The 25,924-nt window shown below is 44.1% G+C and overlaps 1 protein-coding gene across 2 annotated transcripts in view; it reads right to left on the reverse strand.

Annotated features, from left to right (window-relative positions):
• The window catches only part of LOC127584624 (PH and SEC7 domain-containing protein 1-like), a 106,327-nt gene that overhangs the window by 34,901 nt on the left and 45,502 nt on the right, over positions 1–25,924 (reverse strand). The window contains exons 6-7 of one of the 2 annotated variants that reach the window (XM_052041440.1): positions 22,157–22,246; positions 757–800 (exon numbers count right to left, since the gene is read on the reverse strand). In XM_052041440.1, coding sequence (XP_051897400.1) covers positions 757–800; positions 22,157–22,246 — 134 coding nt within the window. Of the gene's footprint in view, positions 1–756; positions 801–6,611; positions 6,856–22,156; positions 22,247–25,924 lie in introns of those variants that run through there. The other variant, XM_052041441.1, reaches the window with a different exon arrangement.

Raw genomic sequence — 25,924 nt, forward strand, 5'->3', positions numbered from 1 at the left:
AGGGGGGGGGTGAGCGGTGGGGATGTGGGTGGTTCCTGGGGTATGTGTCAGTATTTGCAGGGAATCCATAGGGACGTGTCAATATTCACAAAGGTTCCTGAGTAGACCACATTCACAGGGGTGTTGGGGGATGTGCATGTAATCACAAGGGGTCTCTGGGTGTGTGTTTCCAAAGGGGATCCTTGTGAGTGTGTCACTATTTACAAGGGGTCTGGGGTGGTGTGGCTATATCCACAGGGATTCTCTGGGGATGCGACATTATTCACAGGAGTATGTCGATATTTGCAACACAAAATACAGATTGCATCAGAAGAGATGCAACAACCTCACTCTACTGGAACAGACATTACACTCGCAATGCACCAGAACAAGCAATGAAACTGCAGTTATGTCTGCAAATCACTTAATTGTTCCTGACAGTGAATTACTGATTTATTAATTCCTTTATGTGGTTGCTGCTGGCAAGCCCAGAATTTATTGCCCATCCTTAAATGTTCTTGAGAAAGTGGTGGTGAGCTGCTTTCCTGAATCACTGCCATCCAGGTAGTGAAGGTGCTCCCAGTGACGTTGTGCGGATAACTCCCAATGACAATGAATGAATGGTGACATATTTCCAGCTCAGGATGGCGGGGATACAGGGAGGGTACAGTGCTCATGTGCCTCATCAACTTGTCTTCTAGTTGAAGTTCCAGACTTTGGAGCTGTAGCTTAACAAACCAATCTGTGGAATATCAAGACATTAAGTTTTATACTTACATTGTCCACTGTAATTTCTCATTTTTGATAGAGCTGTACAAAACCTGGAGAGACACAAAGATGGAGAAAGAACAGAATAAGAGTCATGGTCACCAAAAAAGTTCCTGCAAGAATAAAACTGTACAGTTTTTGAATCCGTTTGGCTAATCATTCTTTCATTGGTTTCTGAGGCTGAGTTCACTTCAAGAGGTGAGCCACCAAGGAGTACGACACTGAAGAGGATCATGTCTTTGGAGACGATGCCTTTTAGGTGAGATGTTAAACTGGAGGTAATGTCTGATAACCAGACACGACTGTTATACTGGGGAGATGGCTTCCTGATAATCCTGGAAAAATAAGGTCAAAAAACTTGTAGGACCTTTATCATCCCAGTTTTCTCAGAAACAGTACGTATAACAAAAGTGATGTGTCAGTATCGTGTCTGCATATTTTCCATAGAAATATATAATTATCTTCAATCATTTTTTATATTAAGGAAAATGATTACACTACTGGCTTATGGGGGAAGCAAAATGGCGCCGGAGCATGGCGACTCGTTGCAAGCTGCTCTCTACAGGTCTACTCATTACCCTTACGATAATCGTTCTACACTTTTAAATTTAAACTCTATGTCACTAACTATTACTAATAATGTTCTTTTAAATCTTCTTACAGGGCTGGCGATCTTCCGACCTCCAGGAACGACTACGAAGCGGACCTTGTTGTGACCTTGCACCTTATTGCACTGCACTTTCTCTGTAGCTGTGACACTTTGTACTGTTATTATTGTTACCTGTACTTCATCAATGCACTCTGTACTAACCCAATGTAACTGCACTGTGTAAATAATTGACCCGTACAATCGGTTTGCAAGACAAGTTTTTCACTGTACCTCGGTACAAGTGACAATAATAAACCAATACCAATCCCTCTACCCAAAGGATAATGTCCCTTTAAATGACTTTGCAAATACTATTGATGCATTCCCAGCAGATTCAGTCCACGTTTCTTTTGTGACGTCATTCTGTACACAAGGCAGCGAATGCCTCGCAAAGTGCTACTGAACTTTCCACAGCTTTCTGAATGACTTTTCCACTGCCAATTGTTACAAGAAGCACAAAGGAAATTTGCTAGTAAACTTAATTCTGCTTGAATGTGCTAAATGTTGCAGATAATGTTTATCAGGGCAGTAGAGAAAGAGGAGGTGGACAGCTGCCTTGCTGAAATGTCTAGCTCAATTGGTTGAGTTTGAGTTTTGGCAGGTGCAGCTGTATGAGTGATTGGATGAGCACAGCAGCAAGTCCTTGGCCCACTAAGTCTCCAGTCACCCACCAAGTACCCATTTACACTAATCCCATTTTCTCCTCCCCACATTCCCATCAACTCCCCACAGATTCCACTGCTCACCTACACATTAGGAACAATTTACAGCGGCCAATTAATCCACTAACCCACCCGTCTTTGGGATGTGGGAGGAAACCAGAGCACTTGCAATAAACCCACGTGGAAGAACTTGGAAACTTCACACAGACAGCACTGGAGGCCAGGACTGAACCCGGGTCACAGGAGCTGTGAGACAGCGGGTCTACTAGTTGCACCAATGTGCTGCCTCCTGATTGACTGAGTTGAATGGCTGGCAGAGTTGGAGATCTGAACGAGTGAACTGGATGAGCGATTGAGGGAGATTTGGGGGAGGGAGCTGGACAATTGATTGAGGTGAATATTTTGAGTGAACTGGATTTTACTTGCTAAATTTGTTGGAGGTTTGATCAAATCAATTGGATTTTTTTGTTATTGAGCGAGTCAAAAGTTTCACTTATTGAATTTGAGCAAGCTCGATATTGGATAATCCTAATGGGATAAATGACATTTTTCTTATTATTGACAAGCCAAAGGAAAAATTAAAACAACATAATCCTCAGATATATGTTTACACGACTGCAAGCTATAACAGGGAGAAGTGTGATGTTTGAAGGGATACTCTGTCCTTCTCCATTACCAAGGTATAATGTTTACTTAGACTAAAATAGATTTCTTTAAGTAGTTTCTGCAAGTCCCTCAACAAAAAATAATTCATGGAATAACAACCGCATATTCAACCTCCAGTGACATCAGTGGCTGAGATCCCCTTCGAGCTCACCGGTGCCCAATGTTAAACCATGTGCAGTCATTTGGTGGACAATTGGGCACAGTCTTATTTTTGGTTTGTGGAACCAGGCCCCACAGAAGACTTGGAGACAGAGTTGGGCTGTGGACTGTCCTTCTGAGACTGTGATCTAAATAAGGGCCAGACTGCCAGGATAGCAGGCAGTGCAAGAACCTTTACCCTTATGTGAGGCTAGGTGTACTCTTGGGTAGTACCGGGCAATATCTTTGGCTTCCACAATTCTATTGATCTAATACATGAAATGATTCACAGATCCACATTTCCATAGCCCTCTGTACAATTTAAGACACTTGGATAGGTACATGGATAGGAAAGGTTTAGAGGTTATCAGCCTCTGGGCAAATGGGACTAGCTTGGATGGGCATCTTGGTTGGCATGGAGGAGTTGGGCTGAAGGGCCTGTTTCCTTGCTGTATGACTCAAAAGGTGAGTTGCCATGATGAAGATCATTGCAGATTTTGTCTTCTTTTATTTGTTCATATGATGTAGATGTTCTGCCAATGCCTGTGTCATCTGTTGTTCATTCTGAATAATAAAGACTGCAGTACTGGGTCTGCTGAAACACAGGCCAAACTGGGTTAGAATGGGAGGTTTTCTTTAGCAGATCAGAAGGGATTTTACAACAGTCATTATCAGGTAGAAATTCCAGAATATGTATTTACTTGAACTTAAATCCCCACCTATTAAGATGGGATTGTCTCAAGTTCAATGGTCTGTGCCACTGAAGACTAACCAGTCGAACTAACCACCAATGCTGAAGGGTCTCTGACCTGAAACATTTGCTCTCTTTCTCCTTCCACAGATATTGCCTGACCTGCTGAATGTTTTTAAGATTATCTGGTTTATTTCATGCCATCACATGAACAATGCTTCATTCAATGTGCAGGCAAGAAACCAGTCACGTCCCAGTTACAGAGTGACTGATACATCTCTTCCTGATTGAGAATGTTACCAAGGACAATCTCCATGGGATCAGGGCTTCATTTTAACCTGTCACTGCAAGGTATGCATTGGCCACGCTGTCGTTCAGTTGTAGCCTGGAGTTTGAACAGTCTCAATCTTTCAACAGAGGAATAGATCACAGCACCACTAGTCTTTAAAGCCATATAAATAATCCATGCTAATCTCCATTTCAACATTAGCCCACCAACACCCCACAGCAAAACTTCAATAATCTTGCACTCTTGGCACCTTGGTGGTGTTGGACCAGTAGATTTTTTTGGCTATTGGATGTTTTTCCTGTTAATATCCCAGCACACTTTTAATTGACTTCTTTTGTATGTCATACAATATCATTATAAATTTTCCAGTGAAGTCGTTAAGTTTAAAGGAAGCACAGGAAGTAGGTCCCGGTGAGCCAGAGTTTGAGTGTATTTTCTTGTCTGTTACACAGGTGAAGTAATTGGAACAACCTTGGTTAGAGACTCCTCCTGCTCTCTCATTATCCCCTTGCTTCACTGAAAGAAACTGAACTCCTCCCGAGGAGTTCTTAACAAGGAAAGTAGGACTGACAAATAAAAATGCGAGCATTGAAGATCTGTAAACCACACTGTGCTGATTCACAAAACCACAGCATACACACGGCTCGCTGTGCACCAACAGGTCCTCCCTGGGTTACAAACACCCAATTTATGTGCCACCTGTACATATGTTCGAGTGTTTGGAAGACCAGTTGGATGGGTTTGCCAGCTGCTGTGGGGCTGCAGGCATCTCCTGCTGTGCGGGAACTTGGTTTGAAGCTTTGATGCAAGGTTGGGATCACAATACACGTTCAATCTTTATAGAGCATGAGTAAAGCAAACCAGTCCTTTGGTCCGTGCAGAGCACAGACATTCCCAAATATGGATAATAGTTTTCCTGCAGCAACAACAACATCATTGCATCTTGCAGAGAAACCTGAACGGTTGAGTTAAACACCCTGGTTGAACAGCACGTTGCCCTTGGTTTGCCTGTGCTTTTAGTTAAATATATTGCCGGGTGGCTGCATTTCTGATTTACAAATTGTTTGGGTTACGAAGAGTTCTCAGGAACAGAACGCTGTCGGGATCTGTGGAGGACCTCTAATCTGCACAGTTATCAAAAAACACTCCAAAGAACAGAGTGAGAAACGTCAGAGAGTCCTACAGCATGGAAACAGGCCCTTTGGCCCATCATGTTCATGTCGGCCATCAATGACTCATCCACACTAATCCCATTTACCAGCACTTGGTATGTAGCCTTCTATACCCTTGCAATGCGAGTGCTTGACTAGATACTTAAACGTTGTGAGAGTACCTAACCACCATCTCCCATTCCAAATACCCTCTGGGTGGAAAAAATTCTTCCTCAGATTCCCTCTTCCCCCTCACCCTAAACCTACGTACTCTAGTTTCTGACACCTCTGTTATGGGGAAAAGTTTCTTCCCATTGATGCCCCTCATAATTTTATATATTTCAGTCAGGTCGTCCGAATGGGAACTGAGCGCATGAGTTGTATATCAAACCAGGAACAAAAAGGGAAAAGAAGAAAGAAAGGGATTTAATAATAAAACAAAAACATAATTAACTACATATTTTAAATCTACAACCATTCACGGTCTGAAGGCACGGGAACACAAGAAGGGTCTCCATCTGAAACACCAACTGTCCATTTCCCTCCACAGAAGCTGCCCCACCGAGTTCGTCCAGCAGTTTTTTTGTTTAATGTATGGAACTTCACACTTAATTTCTGACTGGCAATTAACAGATTATTAGAACAATTCATACTAAACTTTCAGAGGCAAGTTTAATGGCAATCACTGTACCAAGGCAGCTTGGCGTTTATAGGAGGGTAACGCTTGGAATATTCTGCCGCAAAATCAGTGGCGGAATCGCACAATCCAACCAGCCCAAGGTGGATTCGTAATTCACAGTGACTGCCTCCTCGTCTGCACCTCAGTCACACCGTGTGTCACACACACCGTTATCATTCCGCTGTGTTGGGGAGAGAGAGAGAGCCATCGCTTAGGTTTTTCACGTCACAACATAAATTGAGTCCATTCACCAGTACCACAGTCAACAGCGTTTCTCGGCTGCTCTGTGTTTAACATGAATGCAGTGTGGTTCGACCCAGAGCTCTGGTTAATACTGTACCACCTTTCAACCCCAGATTGGTGATAACACTGTGTCAAAGGCTCACTCGCTTCAGTCCCGCAAGCCTTGGCTGCAGCTTCCTGGGACTCGGGGGAATAAAAATAACATTCAGTTTACGCGCTGGGAATTGCAATGGGGGGGAGGAAAGGGGGGCTGTCCTATCCCACCTTGGTGACTGCTCCCAGATGCGGATTCTACAGCCCCTGCCCTTCCGAATAAATGCTGCAATGCACCAAACCAAAACTGATTCCCCTTCCCCCCTCCCCTCGGGTCTTTCCTGGGGCAAAATCCATCGCATCCCACCCCCTCCCCGGGAATTTTCTCTCTGCGCCTCTCCAACCAGCTGGCGCAAGGGAACAGGCGGAAGGCGCGCCGGGTTTCAGCTGAAAATCGGACGGTCAACCCAATTTTGCAGCGGGAGAATTCTAATTATTTACGCGAAGAGATGAATGATTCGCATCACGCTTGTACAGGCAAGGTGGATAGATTTAGCTATCTTCCCCAATCCTTGCCAACAGCAGACCTATTGACATTTGCAAAACACAGAGACACGCAGCTCGGTGCAAATGCCTCTAAATCTTCCTGCACTCCCTGTTTACCTTCGGTTTGCCGTGGAGTTTCGCCATTCCCTGCGGCCCCAGTGACTTGGAGCGTTGTGGGGGTCGGTACCGAAAGGTGTCTGCCCCATAGTAATCCCGGTTGTAACGAGCCCCCGCTGACCGGAGCTGCAGGCTCCCGCTTGTGTGCACGCTGTTGAGTCCGATCATAGCTCCCCGTCTCTGCAACTGCACCAAGCAGACTTCGCAGCGCCGAGGTCTCTCTGGATGTGGCTTTTAATCGCAGACTCTGGTGTGATTCACACTCCCCTTTTATCTCCCGTGACAGCCCGGCACTTGCCTCTGCTTGGGATTAGCAATGTAGTGGCAAGCTTGGCCCCTTGCCGAGTGCTGTTCCCCTAACCCTGCATGAAGCAGCCGGGGTCAGCTCTTCCCAAAGGAGGCTCCTCACTCCCACCCGCCCGGTCTGTTTAGTAGGCACCGAGTGTTTGTATTGCCACAGGCAAGTGTCAGCGCTTAATTAGCACTGTAGCCAACGCTGAGGGCTTAATAGAGGAACATCTGGCTTCATACGTAGGTTGGGATTTTTAAGAAAAACAGACACAGATTTACAAGTGATGTGTTTTCGTTAGAAGGAACACCCACACTTTAAATGCCTGGTGCTCTCCGTCCTCCCCCCACCAACGTTTGGGCTGGTAACAGCGCCTCCAGTAAACCACCCCCGGAGCTACAACACCGAAAGGTCTTTTAATTTAAAACTGTGAAATAAATCCGTATAATGTTGTAAACACAGATGTCAGAAATCTGAAATAAAAACAGCAAATGCTGAAAACACTCAACAGGTCAGGCAGCATCCGTGGAAGGAGAAGCTGTTAAGGTTTTATGTGCTGGACCCTTAGAACAGTTTCTCTTTCCACAGATGCTGCCCGACCTGTTGAGTGTTTTCAGCATTTTCTGGTTTTATTTCGGATTTCTGGCATCTGCAGTTTTTAAAATTTAAAACCATTTTAATGGTAGCAAAAATGTCTCATGGGGGGTGAGCAAATAAAAATTGATGGATCCCAAAAGCTTTGTTAAAGAGGCCAGGTTTACAGATTCAAGGTTCAAGTTCAAATTTATTGTTGCTATGGACATACATACACAATGCCATGAAAATTAGCTTTTTGCAGCAGTTTATTATTAACGCTTTGTAGGAGTCCATTAAAGGGGCAAAGGGAAGGAAATCCACGGGTAGTTGAAGCACGGTCTTTAATGGTGGATTATTTTATTCTGGGATGATCGGGAGGCTGGGACAGGAGAAGAGGAGTCAGAGAGTGAATGAGAGAAACAGGCCCTTCAGCCCACCAAGTCCATGCTAACTATTAACCACCCGTTTGCCACCATTCTTTCATAATCCTGGAGCATTATAGAGGTGGAAGAGAATAAGGAGCCAGGGAGCGATGCAAGCACAATGCGTATTGAAGGCAAGGGTGGGAATTTTAAATGGAGCCAGGTTTAGCGGGAAACAGTGTGGGTCAGAAGCACAGCAGGGATACAAAGAACAGTGATTGTTGCTTGCAATTAATTCTCAATATTCTTTCCAGTCCCATTGATGGAGTAAACTTAGTAACACCATCTTTCACCAGACCATGGTCAAAGGATCCTTGAGAGAATGCATTGTATACTGGACCAAGCAGAGTCCGTATTAAACCAGCCCATTTTATGCTACACCACGTGCAGCATATTAAACCAGCCCAATTCCTGGTTTAATATGCACTGGACCATGCACAGTGCATATGAAACCAGGCACCGTATTCCAGATCATGCACAGTGCATATTAAATCAGCCCACTATACACTGCACCACACAGTACATTTTAAAACAAACTAGACTATGCACAATGCATTTTAATCCAAATTCCCTGTATACTGAACTATGCACAGTATATATATTACACCACTGCATTGTATACAGGAATATGCACCATGTATATTAAACCAGTAAAATGCATACTGGATATGCACAGTGTATAGTAAACAAAGCACACTCTATACTAGACTACACATAGTGGATATTAAACAAATACTCTGCACACTGAATTATGCAATACATGTTAAACTAGTACACCATATACTGGACTATGTAGCACAATTTAATCCAGTCCACTGCATATTGTCCCATACACAGTACATATTAATCCAAGCACACATTATACTGGACCATTCAGTGGATATTAATCCAGTTCCACTCTATAAAATGCATTTTAAACCTCTGTATACTGGGCCATACGGTACATTCTGTCTTCTAATGTGTATGCCAGACAATGCAGTGCATAGTAAACTAGTACTCTATATACTGGCCCATACAGTCCATATTAAACCAAGCACACTATATACTGGACTATGCAGTGCAAATTAATCCAGTACATTTTATATTGGCCCATGTAATATATTTAAACCGGCACTAAGGTGCATATTAAACCATGTACAATGTATACTAGTTTCTACATAGTACATATTAAACTAGTACAATGTATTCTGCACTATACATTACTTACTAAGCCAAGCACACTTTATATTGGACTATGCAGTGCATACTAATTAAGCATACTGTATACCAAACCATGCAGGATGCAGTAAACCACAACAATATATACCAGACCACACAGTGTATACTAAACCAAGCACATCATATAGTGGAGCATGCTCAAAATATTAAACAGCCCTTTGTATAATGGACTATGTACAGCACATGTTAAATTAGGATACTGTATACTAGATCTTGCAGTGTATTTTAGACCAAAGACATTGCATACTGAAAGCTCCACAGTGCATGGCACACAGTATGCTAAAGCAAGTTGTACATATTAAACCAAGTTCATTATATTTTCTACCATTTACTGGATGTTAAATCAAATGCACAATATACTGAACCATGCACAGTGTATATTACACCACCAGGACAATGCATACTAGACCATGCATAATGCATTTTGAATGAGTATATTGTATATTGGAGCATGAAGTGCAATATTTCAATAGCAGAGTTTATACTGGACCATGAACATGCAAAGTTAAATAGCACAACATACTGTATACTGGAACATGCACAATGCATCTTATATTAGCACACCGTATACTGCACTATACAGGGCATATTAAACCAGTACAGTTTACACTGGGACAGATACAGTACATATTAAACTATCATAGTGCATACTGGACCTTACACATGCATAGCAAAGCTGGTGTGCAAAACTAGACAATATACAGGCATGGGATGAGAAATAGCAAAAAACATTTGTGCGACAAAATTACCACAATGACCAAGTTCAACAAGAGAGAATCTAACCAGCTATCCTTGATATTCAACGATGTTAACATTGTTGAGTCCCCCTCAACAACATCCTGAGGATCAGCACAGTCCAGAAACTCAACTGAAGCAGCCAAACAAATACTGTGACTACAAGAGCAAGTCATTGGCTGGGTATCCTGTTGCACATGACTCACCCCCACCAGCCCCACCCCACTCCCCTGCACCCCCAAAGCCTTTCCACTATCTACAACAATGAAATGTTCTCCGCTTGCCTGTTTAGGTGTAGTTGCAATATTCAAGAACCTCAACACCATCCAGAACAGTGATTGGCACCTCATCCATCACCTTGAACAGTCATTCCCTCCAACGCCGGCAATTGGTGGCTGTAGTGTGCGCTATATACAAAATGCTAACACAGGTATACAACCTCCTCTACCAGCAAAAAGTACAAGGACAGCTGGGCATGGCCCATCAAGTCTGCTGTGCCATTTAATTATTGGCTGATTTGTTTAACCCCATTCTCCTGCCTGCTCCCCGTAACCCTTAATCCCCTGACCAATCAAGAACCTATCAATCTCTGCCTTAAGTACACCCAATGACTTGGCCTCTACAGCTCTCCGTGACAACCAATTCCACAGATTCACCACCCTCTGGCTGAAGAAATTCCTCCTTATCTCAGTTTTAAAGGGACATCCCTTTATTCTGAGGCTGTGCCCACATCCACTCTATCCAGGCCTTTCAGTATCAGGTAGATTTCAATGAGCTCCCCCCTCATCCTTCTGAACTCCATCGAGTACAGGCCCAGAGACATCATGTGTTAAGCTTTTCATTCCTGGGATCATTCTTGTGAAGCTCCTCTGGACTGTCTCCAGGGCCTGCACGTCCTTCCTTAGATATGGGACCCAAAATTGCTCACAATATTCCAAATGCCGTCTGACCAATGCCTTATAAAGCCAACTCAGACCGAGAAACACAGACACAGATAAACAAAGACAGACCATGCAGTGCATATTAAACCAGACCACACAGTGCATATTGAATCAAGTGTAGTATTCATTGCCCTGTACTTAGCACACTTTAAATCAAATTTCCTGTATCCTTAGCCATGCTGAGTGCAAATAGAACCCTGTAGTAATGAGTTTTTGTACACAACTAAATGGAAACTATTCCTTAAATTACACTCACCATAGTCAAACATACACACTATGGACTCCATCACATAACAAATAAAGTGAACCATGAACGCTGTACACTAGAGCAAGCACACTTTGTTCCAGAACAGACACAGTGTATTTTAGATCATCTATGCTGCACACAGGACTCAGCGCTCTGCAAATCACGACTGTACATTGTCTTTCACACATTACAACCCATAGAACAGCTCCAATAACGTAATAAAATCTTGGGATACAAAGGCCTTGAAAATGCCACTAAAGTAACGGTGGAGACCCAGTTGCCTTGGTGCCTCTACTGTTTTTGGGAATCTCCGGTTATCTGTAAAATAAGGAATTTGGCTGGAACAAGAGACTTCTCTGATCTTCAAACAATTCCTTGGAATGATTAACATTCATGGGATCTTGGTTCAACAGGTCTTTCAAAAGATAGTACCACTGACAAAGCAGAACTACATACATATGTCAGTGTCATTTATGCGTTTGAACCCACACCTTTTTCCCAATGTTACTGGTTAAGACAGAGACTAAATGTAACAGGCGTGTGACCCATTGCCACTGCTTCTCTCCTTGAGGGTCTCAACTGGATAATAAAATTGAGGGTTTACTCAGGAAGAGCCAGAAGCCAGAGAGAAGCGTCAGATTTTTCTCCTCTCCAGAGTTTCATCAATTATAAATTAGGGAGTCCATTAACAAGGATCCAAGTTAGGCACTGAAGACAGTGGGTTTGAATGGAATGATTAACCTTTTTTTTCTAATGCCATGGTCAAGTTGTACATTCTATTGAATCTATAGCCAGTCATAATGACACTCTGCCTGTCTCAACTCCTAGTGAGCCAGCTCACTCCGAGCTTACAAAGAGATCTTAATGAGTCCCAGGGTGACAGCATACTACAGGACAATTGGAAGTGCAGTCATGGCAACAAGAGCTCCCCATGACGATCTGGGGAACACTGAACCGTCGCAAGATATTGGAAAGAAAGACTTAATTTTAAATTCAATTCCTGCTGGTGACCCAAGCGTGAACTTTAGCAGGACTCTGAGAATAAGAGACAGAGCAACAAATTAGAAGTGCGGGCTTTAAAATGTAAGCTTAATTATTTTTGGTAATTTTATATCTCCTATTCATTGGCATCCGGGGAAATATTTCCTCCATTTTATTATGCAGGATGGGATTTTTTTTTAAAAGACTATTTTGCTTTGCTCAGATATGGTAGAAGCTTATCCTCAAACCACAAGAGTGCTTTGTTATAAGCCAAGCACAACAGCCTGTGCCACAGATACACAATTCCATTGGTTTACAGAGCTAAATCGGGGTTTAGTGCATCAGAAAATAATCAGGTATCCTGGTGCCGTCTGCTGAACACTGCTTCCAAACTGGCTCCGCGAATTCAGGTGTGAAATGAAAGTTCATTACATCCTATGAAAGCTGTCAGATGGTAATTATGGTGCATAATCTGCAAGTTTCCTGAGAGACCGCTGTGAATTCAGGAATCTGTGCAGGAACCATGGAGTTGTGCAAAGGCAGATTGTACCTGTCTACAGAACACCATTCTGCATCGATGTTTTATTCTGAGTTTTTCTCCCACATTTTTGACCAGCTCTTTCAGTTACTGTAGGTTACTGAAGAAGCATATTTGCAGTGAGGGATCTGTGCTAAACTGGGCCACTGATATGGTCTCAGTACAAATGTTCCTTTGAGGGTTCTGATAGTCTCAGGATGTCTCCTGATTTTTACTGGAGGACACTGAGCAGAATGCCAATATTTCTACAGATCCTGGTCATTCTGTCAATATTTCCAGGCATCCTGGACAATGTGTCAATATTTTAAAGTATCTGTATAACCAGGGGATACCGGGCAGTGTATAAGCATGGAGTCATAGAGACTTACAGGTCCTTCAGCTCAACCGCTCCATGCTGACCAAGATTCCCATCTAAGCGAGTCCCATTTGGCCATTGTTTTGCTCATATCCCTCTAAACCTTTCCTATTCATGTACCTGTCCAAGTACCTTTTAAATGTTGTTAATGTACCTGCCTCAACCACTTCCTCTGGCCGCTCATTCTATATCCTGACCACCCTCTGGGTGAAAAAGTTGCCCCTCGGGTTCCTATTAAATCTCTCTCCTCTCACTTTAAACCTATACCCCTTGGTTCTCGATTCCCCAACCCTGGAAAAAAGACTGTGCACGTTGACCATATCTATGCCCCCATGATTTGGCCCCTCAAGCACTTCTGGGATATCATGGGGCATCGATATTTGCAGGGATTCTGTGGAATCTGTCAATATTTTTGCAGATTAATGTAGAGGTCTGAATTGTCAGCATGGACATAGTGGGTTGAAGGGGCTGTTTCTGTGCTGTATAGCACTATGACTCTAATTCATAGAATCCTGGGCAGACTGTCAACGTTTCTAGGGAACTTGGGCAAAACATCAATATCAATATTCCTGGACACCCTGGGAAGATTGTCTGAATTTCTAACATTTCAATATTTTCGAGGAATCCTGGGGAGTGTGTCAATATTTCTGCAGACATGGGCAGTATGTCAACAGCAGGGAATCCAGGGCAATGAGTCTATTTATGGGGGATTCTGGGCTGTGTGTCAATATTTGCACCATGGTGCAGCTAGCAGAGCTGCTGATGTCTCATGATGGCTCCAAATGGAGAAGAGCATTTGGGAGGATATTGGTAGCCTTGGGCCAAAGAGAGGAAGCGTGTGTGAAACCAGTGTTAGATAAAAGGAAAGACTGCAGTTTATATTATTAATAGCAATGGTGTTTCAGCTTAAAAGCGGGACCTCTCAGCCATAAAGTTACTGCAATCAATGAGAAGCAAACCAGTCATTCCCCAAATGAGGTTGGCAATGGGCCACTGAGATGGGAGGAAAATGAACGGGAAGTTGCCCACTAGAACGATATACACAGGGTTTAACTCGTAACAAAGAGGGGTAGAAACGAGCTCCAAGTGTCAGCAGTTACATTAAGATTGCTATAAAATCTCAATTTCAGATAAAGACGTTTCACTGCAGAATAAGGACTTCTGGTATATTGCCATTTACTAAAAATCTCCAGTCAGGACTTCCGCACAGTCAGTGGTAGTCACATTATCTGTCCATTGTAAACATTGAGGACACTGGAAGACTCCAGTCCAATATGGGCAGTACATTAATATTTAATTGGTAATTGGTTTATTATTGTCACATGTACTGAGGTACAATGCAAAACAGAGTTGGAGAAACAATTTAAATGTTAATCGGCTGGCAGCTTTCACGTCAAACAAGAGAGTTTGGCATAAGCACAGAAAACACTTGAAACACTCAGCAGATCAGGCAGCATCTATGGAGAACATTTAATGTTCAGTTTTTCACATCGAAGACTTTTCATTTGAGCCCCAGCAAGGAGTCAGAGTCTGACGAAAGGGCTTCAACTTGAAATGTTAACTCTGTTTCTTTTTCCACAGATTCTGTCTGACCTGCTGAGAATTTTCTGCTTTTACTTCCAGAGAGATCATTTCACAACATCAATACATCGAGGTAGTACAAGGGAAAAGCAATAACAGAATGCAGAATATAGTTTTACAGTTGTAGAGGGAATGCAATGCAGACAGACATTGAGGTGCAAAGCCACGATGAGGTAGATTGTGAGATCAAGAGTCCACCTTATCATACAAAATGTCCATTCAGTAACAGGAGCGGGAGAAATTCATCCTCAATCTCACAGGAGTGCCTTGCCATTACTTATTCCTTGACCGTTTTTGAAGTGTAGTCACTGTCGCCATGCAGTAAACATGGCAGCCAATTTGTGCACAGCAAGCTCCCACAAATAATAATGTTATAATAGTCAACATCTAAAACTAGATATATGGTCAAGGCATAAGTAATGGCAAGGAAACTTGTCCGTCTTCCAAATAGTGCCAGGGTATCTTTTGAAGGTCTCTGGAGAGATCAGATGGAGCCTTACTCTAGCTCCAGACAATATTTCTGGCAATACCCCGGCAGAACCCTACAGTAGCAGCAAGACTCTGATGCTCAAACCTTTGGAGTAGGATGCAAACCCTTCTGGCTCAAAGGCTTGAACACTACCCACTGAGCCCAGATGAGACCAACACAAGCCCATCCTTTACCACCTGTCCTCAGTAACTTCACCCTTCCTCCCCGTGGATCTGTGCTGGAACTCTCCATGGACAATGGATTGTGGTTGTGGTGCCTCAAAACTCAACCAAGAATGAGGTAAAGCAGAGTTTTACATGACTCTGAAATAACTTCTCTTTTAAAAGTAAAAAAGAGACTGCAGATGCTGGGAGTCTGAAGTAAAAGCAGAAAATTCTCAGCAGGTCAGGCAGAGCCTGTGGAAAAAGAAACAGAGTTAATGTTTCATCAGACTCTGACTCCTTGCTGGGGCTCCAGTGAAAAGTCTTCAGTGTGAAAAACAGAACATTAAATGTTCTCCACAGATTCTACCTGATCTGCTGAGTGTTTCAAGTGTTTTCTGTGCTTATGCCGAACTCTCTTGTTTGACATGAAGGCTGCCATCCCATTGACATTTAAATCATTTCTCCAACCTGTATTCTCACCTCTGGAGGTTGTTTAACTGGAGCTCATGGAAAAACTGGGATTTCTGGTTGGCTGCTGTCTAATTTGTTGATGGTATAGTAGATCAGTGAAGTTACTGGACCAGCAGCCGGAGTTCTGGACCATTGAGGTACAGATACAAGTTCAAATCCCACAATGGAGGCTGAGGAATTTATATTTAATAATTGAGTAAAAGGGGAATTAAAGTTAGTCTCAGTAACAGTACAGGTCCTCCCTGGGTTAAGAATACCCAACTTATGGTCAGCTCGCACATACGAACGAGCGTTTGGGAGACCGGCGGAATGGATGGGGATGGACTTGCCGGTTGCTGCGGGGATCTTCTGTGGGATGGGAATGGGACATTTCCGTGTGCCTTCTGTCCTACCAGCTGCAACATTTGGGGGCTGGGTGGAGCTGAGCAGAGCTGGGAGTGCTAAGCAGACTCACTCGCTCACTCACCGAGTCAGTGAGGCCGGCTGGCGGCCGCTCTTCCCGTGCCTGCTCGGTCTCCCGTCACCGCTGTTACTGTGATCCTCTCCCACACACTGGTTTCGTTCACTTCTGACTTACGAACAGCTCAGGTTACAAACAGTTCTGAGGAACAGAACCCTGTCATGGAGTCATAGAGCAATACAGCACGGATATAGGCCCTTCGGCCCAACCAGTCCATGCTGACCATGGTGCCCACCCAGATAGTCCCAATTTCCTGCGTTCCGCCCATATCCCTCCAAGCCCCGCCCCTCCATGTACCTATCCAAGTGCTTCTTAAATGATACTATTGTACCTGCCTCAACTACTTCCTCTGGCAGCTCGTTCCATATACTCACCACCCTCTGTGTGAAAAAGTTGCCCTTCAGGTTCCTTTTAAATCTTTCCCCTCTCACCCTAAGCCTATGCCCCCTAGTTTTGGACTCCCCTACCCTGGGAAAAGACTATTACCGTCCACCTTATCTATGCCTCCTATAATTTTAAACACTTCTATAAGGTCACTCCTCATTCTCCAATGTTCCAAGGAATAAAGACCCAGCCTGGCCAAGCTCTCCCTATAACTCAGGCCCTCTAGTCCTGGCAAAATCCTCATAAATCTTTTCTGCACCCTTTCCAGTTTAACCACATCTTCTTATAACAGGGTGACCAAAACTGCGCACAGTACTCCAAGTGTGCCTCACAAACGACCCATACAGCCGCAACATAATGTCCCAACTCGTATACTTAGTGCTTTGAGTGAGGAAGGCCAGCGTGCTAAATGCCTTTTTCACCACCCTGTCTAGCTGTGATGCTGCTTACAATGAACTATGCACCTGTACTCCTCGGTCCATCTATTCCATGACACTCCCTGATGCCCTACCACTTGTAGTATACTGTAAGTCCTATGCTGGTTTGATTTTCCAAAATGCATCACCTCATACTTATCTGTATTGAAATCCATTTGCCACTTCTCGGCCAACTTCCCTGACTGATCAAGATCCCCCTGTAATCTACGATAACCTTCCTCACTATCAACAACACCACCTAATTTCTTGCCATCCGCGAAATTACTAATCAAGCCTTGTGCATTCGCATCCAAATCATTTATATAAATAATCTGTCACAGCATGGGAATGACCTGATTGTTGTAAAAACCCACATATAAACGAATGTCCTTCAGGGAAGGAAATCTTGTCCTTACCTGGTCTGTCCTGCATGTGACTCCAGACCCACCAATGTGGTTGATTCCTCCAGTTCTAGAGCAATTAGAGATGGACAACAGATCCTCCCATTTGCAGTGATGCACTCATGTCATGACTATCATTTTTTCCCTCTAGCTCCTTCCGTAGATCCTGAAGGGGTTGACTGTGTCACGTCTAGAACCAATCGCTACCAAGTGGCGCAGGGGCAGCTTTATAGGTAGCCCAGCCAATTGCCCAAGAAGAGCAGGGTGAGCTGCCTCAACAACTATTGCCCGTAGCACTCACTATCTACTGTGATGAAGTGCTTCAAGAGTTGGTTATGGCTAGAATTAACTCCTGCCTGAGCAAGGACCTGGACCCGCTGCAATTTGCCTACTGCCACAACAGCCTACAACAGACTCAATCTCACTGGCTCTCCACTCAGCTTGAAGCACCTAGACAACCACATGACATACGTCAGGCTTACTGTTTATTGATTACAGCTCAGTGTTCACACCATCATTCCTTCAGTAGTAGGCTTGAAAACCTGGGCCTCTGTACCTTTCTCTGCAACTGGATCCTCGACTTTCATATCGGGAGCCCACAGTCAGTGCGATCCGGTTAATAACATCTCCTCCTCACTGACTATTAACAAAGGCACACCTCAAGGATGCGTGCTTAGCCCACTGCTCTACCTCTGTCTACACTCAGGTGTGTGGCTAAGCACAGCTCCAAACCATCTATAAATTCGCCAAAGGCACCACTGTTGTTGGCAGAATCTTAGATGGCGATGAGGGGGCGTACAGGAGTGAGATAGATCGGCTGGTTGAGTGCTGTCGCAAAACAAACCTCGCACTCAATGTCCGCAAGAACTGAGGACTTCATTGTGAATTGTGGACTTCAGGAAAGGGAAGTCTGGAGAATACACAGCAGTCCTTCATTGTAGAGGTCCGTGGTGGACAGGGTGAGCAGCTTCAGGTTCCTGGGCATCAACATCTCAGAGGATCTATCCTAGGCCCAACACATTGATGCAATCATGAAGAAGGCACACCAGTGGCTCTATTTCGTTTGGAGTTTGAGGAGATTTGGTATGTCACCAAAGACTCTTACAAATTTCTATAGATGTATGGTGGAGAGCATTCTGACTGGTTGTATCACAGCCTGGTATGGAGCCTTCAATGCACAGGATCGCAAGAGGCTGCAGAGGGTTGTAGACTCAGCCAGCTCCATCACGGATAGATTTTTTATGTATCTGCACTATACTGCTGCCACAAAACAATAAATTTCACTTCATATGTCAGTGATAATAAACCTGATTATGAACTGTGTTTGCTGCTGTCCACTGTAAGAGCACAGTAACTCAAAGATTCAGTAATACAGCCACATCTTCTACGTTCAAAAGTATCTGAACTGGGGCCTTGCATTTGTGGATGCTGGTGTTGCATCCTGAGCATGGTTCATTGCTCAGCATCTCCTCCACCCTCCCCACAGAGCATGTTCTCAGGGGAATCCCACTCTTCTGGTTGAAATGATGACCCATACAATGACAAGACAACAGGACAGTCAGCTTGAGTCAAACAACCAACAGAACACCATCTACATAAGCAAGAAGTTAAAAGATTTTTGTCTTATATATAAAAAACAACAGACTTGAAGACTCCGGTTCTATAATACTTGCTGGGGAGAAGATTCCCTGTAAAACTTTAGCCACTCCTTTAGACCCTGGACTAGCAATAAAACAATCAGCAAGTTTGTAGTCAGATATTAACACTATTTGAGAGGTCCCCTGGAAATATTGATACTCTTACCCGCAATCCCCCAAAAAAAATGTTGATACCATTTCCTATGAACTCCCAAAATTGTTGGCACACTTCACAGGATCCCCAGAAATGTTGACACACTTCCCAGGATCCCTGTAATATTTTATTGGTGCACATAGACCGCAAGAACTGCAGAGAGTTGTGACACAGCTTGGCACATTGTAAAAAACCAGCCTCTCTTCCATGGACTCTGTCTACACTTCCTCGCTGCTCGGTAAGCAGCCAACATAATCAAAGACCCCACCACCCCAGACATTCTCTCTTCTTTCCCCCCCCCCCACTGGACAAAGGGTACAAAAGCCTGGAAGCACGTACCCCAGGCTCAAGGACAGCTCTATCCCACTGTTATAAACTATTGAATGGACCTCTTGTACGATAAGATAGACTCTTGACCTCATAATCTACCTCAATTATGGCCTTGCCCTTATTGTCTGCTGCACTGCACTTCCTCTGTAACTGCAGCACTGCATTCTGTTATTGTTTTTTCCTTGCACTACCTCCAATGTACTGATGTGGTGAAATGATCTGTATGGATGGCATACAAAGGAGTTTTTCACTGTACCTCATTAAAAACTCAGCACAGCAGCACCCAAGGTTAGGATCAAACTTGGGCTGCTGTAGTTGCGAAACAGCAGCTCTATGAGCTATGCCACTGTGCTGCCCCTATCAGTCTATAGACCTAGACAGGTGCCAAGGAAAGCTTACATATGGCTATATGTCCACCTGTTCCTCCTGTCTTAAATTATTAGCATACTGTGGCCTCTGGGAGGAGTTACTCATTTATTTCCAATTCATTTCAGGCAATATGACTAAACAGACTGCAAAATCAATTTTCATTCGCCTGACATGATTCCAACTGTCCACTGTGCATGCTTGACTGCTAGGTGGTCTCTTTGTTTCTCAGCCTCCCCTATATGCATCAATGAGATCCACATGAACAGCACTCCTTCAATGCACTTTCTCTTTCATTCCTCGCTGGGAATTTCAGTGGATTTCATATTTAAAGACCATAATCTTGGTTGCCCAAACTATTGCTACATCGACACCACTGAAGCCCTTCAGTTAACCTGCAATATTCTCTCTGGGAGAACAACATAAAAGGGGTTTCAATTATTTGGGTATCACAAGTCCTTGACAGGAGACACAAGAGACTGCAGATGCTGGAATCTGGAGCAGCAAACAATCTGCTGGAGCAACTCAGCGGGTCGAGCAGCATCTGTGGGGGGAAAGGGATTGTCGATGTTTTGGGTCAAAACCCCTGCTGGAGGCAGCACAGTGGCGCAGGTAGTTGAGTTGCTGCCTCATGTCTCCAGAGACCCAGGTTCAATCCTGACCTCTGGGTCTGCTTGTGGTGTTTGCATGTTTCCCCTGTGACCACAAGTATTTCATTCGAGTGTCTGGTTTCCTTCCACATTCCAAAAATGTGCAGGTTGGTAGGTTAATTAATCACTGTAAATTGTCCCAACTGTGTAAATGAGTAGTAGAATCTAGAGGGGCAGTTGATGTGAATGCGGGGAGAATAAAATGGGTTAGGGTAGGCACAGTAGTATAGCGGTTAGTATAATGCTATTACAGTGCCAGAGACCCAGGTTCAATTCCGGCTGCTGTCTGTAAGGAGTTTGTACATTCTCCCTGTGACTGCGTGGGCTTCCTCCGGGTGCTCCGGTTTCCTCCCACATTCCAAAGACGTACGGGTTAGGAAGTTGTGGTCATGCTATATTGGCGCCGGAAGTGTGGCAACACTTGCAGGCTGCCCCCAGAACACTCTATGCAGATGCATTTCACTGTGTGTTTTGATGTACCAATAAAAGTCCCAATAAAGATACCTTATCTAAAGTAAAAAATGGGTGCAGTGCAGATTCGATGGGCTGAAGGGCCTGTTTCTGTGCTGTATCTCTATGACACTACAACGTGTATTGGGCCCTTTAAGGGCATATGTGAGAAGAGACTTCGGGGAAGCAATGGGTTCACAAAACAGGCCAGGATATCAAGGAGCAGGAAGCCTGAGCAACAACCTGCTGGAGGAACTCAGCGGGTCGAGCAGCATCTGTGGGGGAAAGGAATTGTCCACATTTTGGGTCAAAACCCTGCAGGAAGTCTGAGATTGGCTGCATCCACCTTGAGGCAATGGACTGTTCTTAGTGCCTTGATATGATCAAAGCTGGTCAGTTTGAACATGAAGTTCATTTCCGTCCATGCTCACTTCGTTAATGAAATGCCAGACAGCTCAGTTGTTACACAAGTAGCCAACAGCATGCTCAGAGGTAGAAAGTCATGACATCAGCAAAATATCTGCTCAAGTTATTTTACAGTCCTTCTGATTTTATTATCATTGACAAGTGATCAGAATTGTTATATTTGGAAAAAGGCAACAAGATATGATTATAACAAAATCTTCAATCCTCAGTCCAAACTAAAAAGTCCCAATAAAAACTTGAGGCTAGCAAACCACATGTCCAACTTTGCCAATAGTACAAAGAAAGGTGGCATTGTAAATAATGGTGATGCCATCAGATTCCTGAATGATCCATGAACCCATAAACACTAACTCGTTATTCCTTTTTTTGCACTAATTTATTTTTGTAATTTATAGATTTTATGTCTTTGCACTATACTGCTGCCACAAAACAACAGATTTCATATGACATATGTCAGTGATAATAAATCTGATTCTGAATCTGACTCAAAAAGATAGTGAATTTAATGAACAGACAACGCTGTGGCAATTGGATTTCACTGTAGAACAATGTCATCATGTACCTTGGCAGAAAGCAGTAGAAGTTTGAAACAAAAACCAGTCAAAGCCAGGTCAGTTGTTCCTTTTAAATCTACGATTAATAGATTTTTGTTAAGGGATATGGTGCCAAGACTAGAATATGTATCTTGAAATTGATCATTGATCAGGAGTACTAATCATGCCATATAGTTGTTTCTTTGCCTTGTACTCTGCCTCTGACACTCATTCCACTGACCAGAGATAAATTAGTTAGGGCACGGGTCAACCACGCTCTGACTGAATGGCAGAAGAGACCTCAGGAGGTAAATGACCTGTTTCTGTGTTCATTTCAATGAATCATTTTACCTTGAGCAAATCCTTGGGGAAGTCTTTGCCATCATTCAGCCCCTCCAGGTTCGAGATGAAGTCAGAGCAAGACATCCTTTTGCCAATATTCTGCAATCAACAAAGGAAAAAGGTTCACAAACATAAGCAAAACACATTTACTGACCTTTATAGAAACTACTTGCAGTTGGCTGTTTATGGTAACTCATGTAACTTGGACCTAGAAAGAATGAACATGGAACAGTGCAGCATTGCAGTAGGCCTTTTGGCCCACGATGTCTGTGCCGACCATGATACCAGTTCGAACTCTCATCTGCCTGTACATGATCTGTATCCCTCCATTCCCTGCCTGTTCATGTGAATGGAACAGAGTACTTTCTAAATGGTGAAAAGGGAGACAGAACAGTGGTGGTTCAGGTTCTGCAGTTAACACAGCTCCAGTGACCCAGAAACAAGTGTATTGCTCCAGTGACCCAGATGGGGAGTCAATGGGCGTGTGGGCTCAGAGCACAGCCACTTTGAGGTCAGACGCAGGTTGGAGGAGCAACACCTCAGTCTCCAACCTGACAGCCTCATAACACAGCCAGGGTGGCCAGAGGAGAATAGGCTCTTGGTAAATGGATAGGGGAGTGGGATTGAGAGGATTGCTCTGAGAGCCATCAGAGACTCGATGGGCCAAATGGCCTCCCCAACATCATCATGAAATATGAGGACACAATGGAGGCTCAGAGATACTTGGGGTTTAAGCAAAAATCATTTAACATTTCATGGTTAGGTGCAGACTATAATCCAAAAGGCCAATGGGATGCTAGCCAATAATAACTTGAGGCTTAGATTGCTGTCCTGTATCCAAATGAAGACCTCATTAGACCAGAGCTGGAGTTCTATGAGCAGGTTGAACCCCACCACTGTGGACTGAATTTACCAGAGTCATAGAAATTTACAGCAGAGGTAGAGGCCACACTGCCTGCTATGTCCATGCTGACCATTAGGGGGTGATCTACTTCAGGCAATAAGATATTTGAAGGCACAAGAGATTTTGCAGATGCCGGAATCTGGAACAACAGATAAAATGGTGGAGGAACTCAGCAGGTCAGGCAGCATCTCTGCAGAAAAATAAACAGTCGATGTTTTGGGTGGAGACCTTTCATCAGGACTGGGAAGGAAGAGGGCAGAAGCCAGAATAAGGTGGTAGGGAGAGGGTGAGGAGCACAGGCTGGCAGGTGACAGGTGAGTCCAGGTGAGCGGGGGAAGGTAGGTGGGTGGGGGAAGGGGGGATGAAAGGGAGTGATGTAAGAAGCTGAGAGGTGATCGGTGGAAGAGGCAAAGGGCTGACGAAGAAGGAAGCCGATAGGAGTGGACCATGGAATAAAGGGAAGGAGGTGGGGAATGAGAGGGAGGCGATGGGCAGGTCGTGAGGGTGGGGGAGGGGAAAGGGAAGGGGTGGGGGGGCCACAGAAATGAGGGAAAATGAAGGGGGGAGAAAAAGAGGGGGAAGAAAGAGAAAACAGAGGGGAGGGATTACCGGAAGTTCGAGAAATTGATGTTGAGGCTGTCAGGTTGGAGACTCCCAAGGCGGAATATGTGGTGTTGTTCCTCCAACCTGCGTCTGACCTCAATGTGGCAGTAGAGGAGGCCGTGGATAGACATGTCAGTGTGGGAGTGGGAAGTGGAATTGAAGTGGCTGGCCACCGGGAGATCCTGGCTGATGCGGTGGACAAAGCAAAGGTGCTCGACGAAACGGTCACCCAATCTGCATCGATGAGGAGGCCGCATCGGGAGCACCGGATGCAATAAATGACCCCCCTGGATTCACAGGTGAAGCAGAGGGCAGATTGAGGAAAATCACTTCCTCGGAAATAAAAACAGAAAATGCTGGAAATACTCAGGAGTCTCCTGTAAGGACTCTATTCCATTCTCTCAGGTACTCCGTCTCTGTTGCATTTAATGAGATATTCTGCAGAGAAGCCTCTGAAATGTCTTCCTGAACCACTGCTTCCTCTCTATGACAGCGGACAGAGCCCCTGACCACGTCCATTTGTTTCTCACACACCTGCTCTCAGTCCTTGTCCTTTGGATAGAGCACGAACAGAGTTCCCCTGGTCTTCACCTTCCTCCCCAGCAGCCTCCGCAGATCGTGCTTCATAATTTCCACCAGCTCCAACGAGATTCCACCACCAGACACATATTCCCCTTCCTTTTCTTTCAGCATCTCGTAGGGGTTGCTCACTTTGTGACTCCCTGCTCCCATTCTTCCATCCCCACCATCAATGAGTGGCCATAGCATTTACTGATTTTATTTCAGGTTTCCAGCATCTGCACTTTTTAAAAATTTTCTCTCACTGTATGCTCAGGTACGGGAGTCCTGAACAAGTGAGCATGCTCGAAACCAGAGCTTGGGCATGGTGCCATCACGCACTTCTTCACAAGTGTGTCAAAATCTGGAATTCTCTCCACAAACAAGGAATCAAGATGGGATAACACAGAAGGCGCTGGAGGAATTCACCAGGTCAGGCAGCATCTAGGGAGGGAAATGGACAGTCAACATTTTGAGTCGAGACCCTTCATCTGGACTGAAAGGTGGTGATGACACTGGCTATAACCCCTCTACCTTTCAGTCCAAATGGAGGGTCTCAACCCAAAACTGTCCATTGACTGTCCATTCCCCTCCATAGATGCTTCCTGACCCGCTGAGTTCCTCCAGTGCTTTGTGCGTTGCTCCAGATTTCCAGCATCTGCAGTCTCTTGTGTCTCCACAATAATGTTGGTTTGCTCTTCCAGTGCATTTGGAAGATTTTGTGGAGCCAGCAAAGGTGGTATCTTTCCAGTGCCTTCAGGTTGCTGATGTCAGTACGTCTCAGAAGCATATAGGACGCCAAGAATCACTGCTGAGTTTTGTTCTAGGTTCAAGATCTTGATCTTTAAACACCCTTTTCCTCAATTGATCAAAGGTTCTGCAGGCCCACTGAAGGTGGTGGTGAATTTCATCATCGATATTTGCTTTTGGTGAAACTATGAGAAGTGTTACACATTTTCCTGGGTCTAATGAATCATTACCAACAAGTGTTGAAATATTTGAACCCCTTCCCCCCACCCACCTTTCTGATTTCTTAATGTCCCAACAGCAACCAAATTTCAATAAACATTTCCATGATATTTTGATTTGTCCTAAACTTCTGAAAAACATTTAAGAATGTACACCTATCTTTCTTTTTGAACATGCTTGAGGGCTGGATCATTACCTCCTGTTTTTAATTTCCAATTTTACTTTGATGAACCAATATAATCATTGGCTGAGCAAGAACTGATATGCCTTTACTCTGAGATCATCTATTTCTTTAGAGTGTTTGCGCGAGTTGTAAAATGCACCAGAGATAACGTGTAATGTAATGTTAAAACTGCTCTGTTAGATAAAGTTGAACCCAGCTCCTCCTGACAATGTTATCTTTGCATGTGCAGAAATATGACTGTGTCATAAAATTAAATAAATTTATGGTGCAGAAGGAGGCTATTTGGCCAGTTATATATATCCAGCCAAATAAGGTGTTATTAAGACTAATCCTACTCTGCTTCTCTTGGTCTCAGTCCAACATGTCACAGATCTTCAATTGCTTTTCCATGTGCTTGTTAAATGAACATAGAACATAGAACACTACAGCACAGTACAGGGCTTTCGGCCCACAATGTTGTGCCGACATTTTATCCTGCTCTAAGATCTATCTAACCCTTCCCTCCCACATAGCCCCCTATTTTTCTATCATTCATGTGTCTCTCTAAGAGTCTTATAAA

The sequence above is a fragment of the Pristis pectinata genome, chromosome 30 (genome assembly GCF_009764475.1).
Source record: "Pristis pectinata isolate sPriPec2 chromosome 30, sPriPec2.1.pri, whole genome shotgun sequence".
Classification (NCBI taxonomy): Eukaryota; Metazoa; Chordata; class Chondrichthyes; order Rhinopristiformes; family Pristidae; genus Pristis; species Pristis pectinata.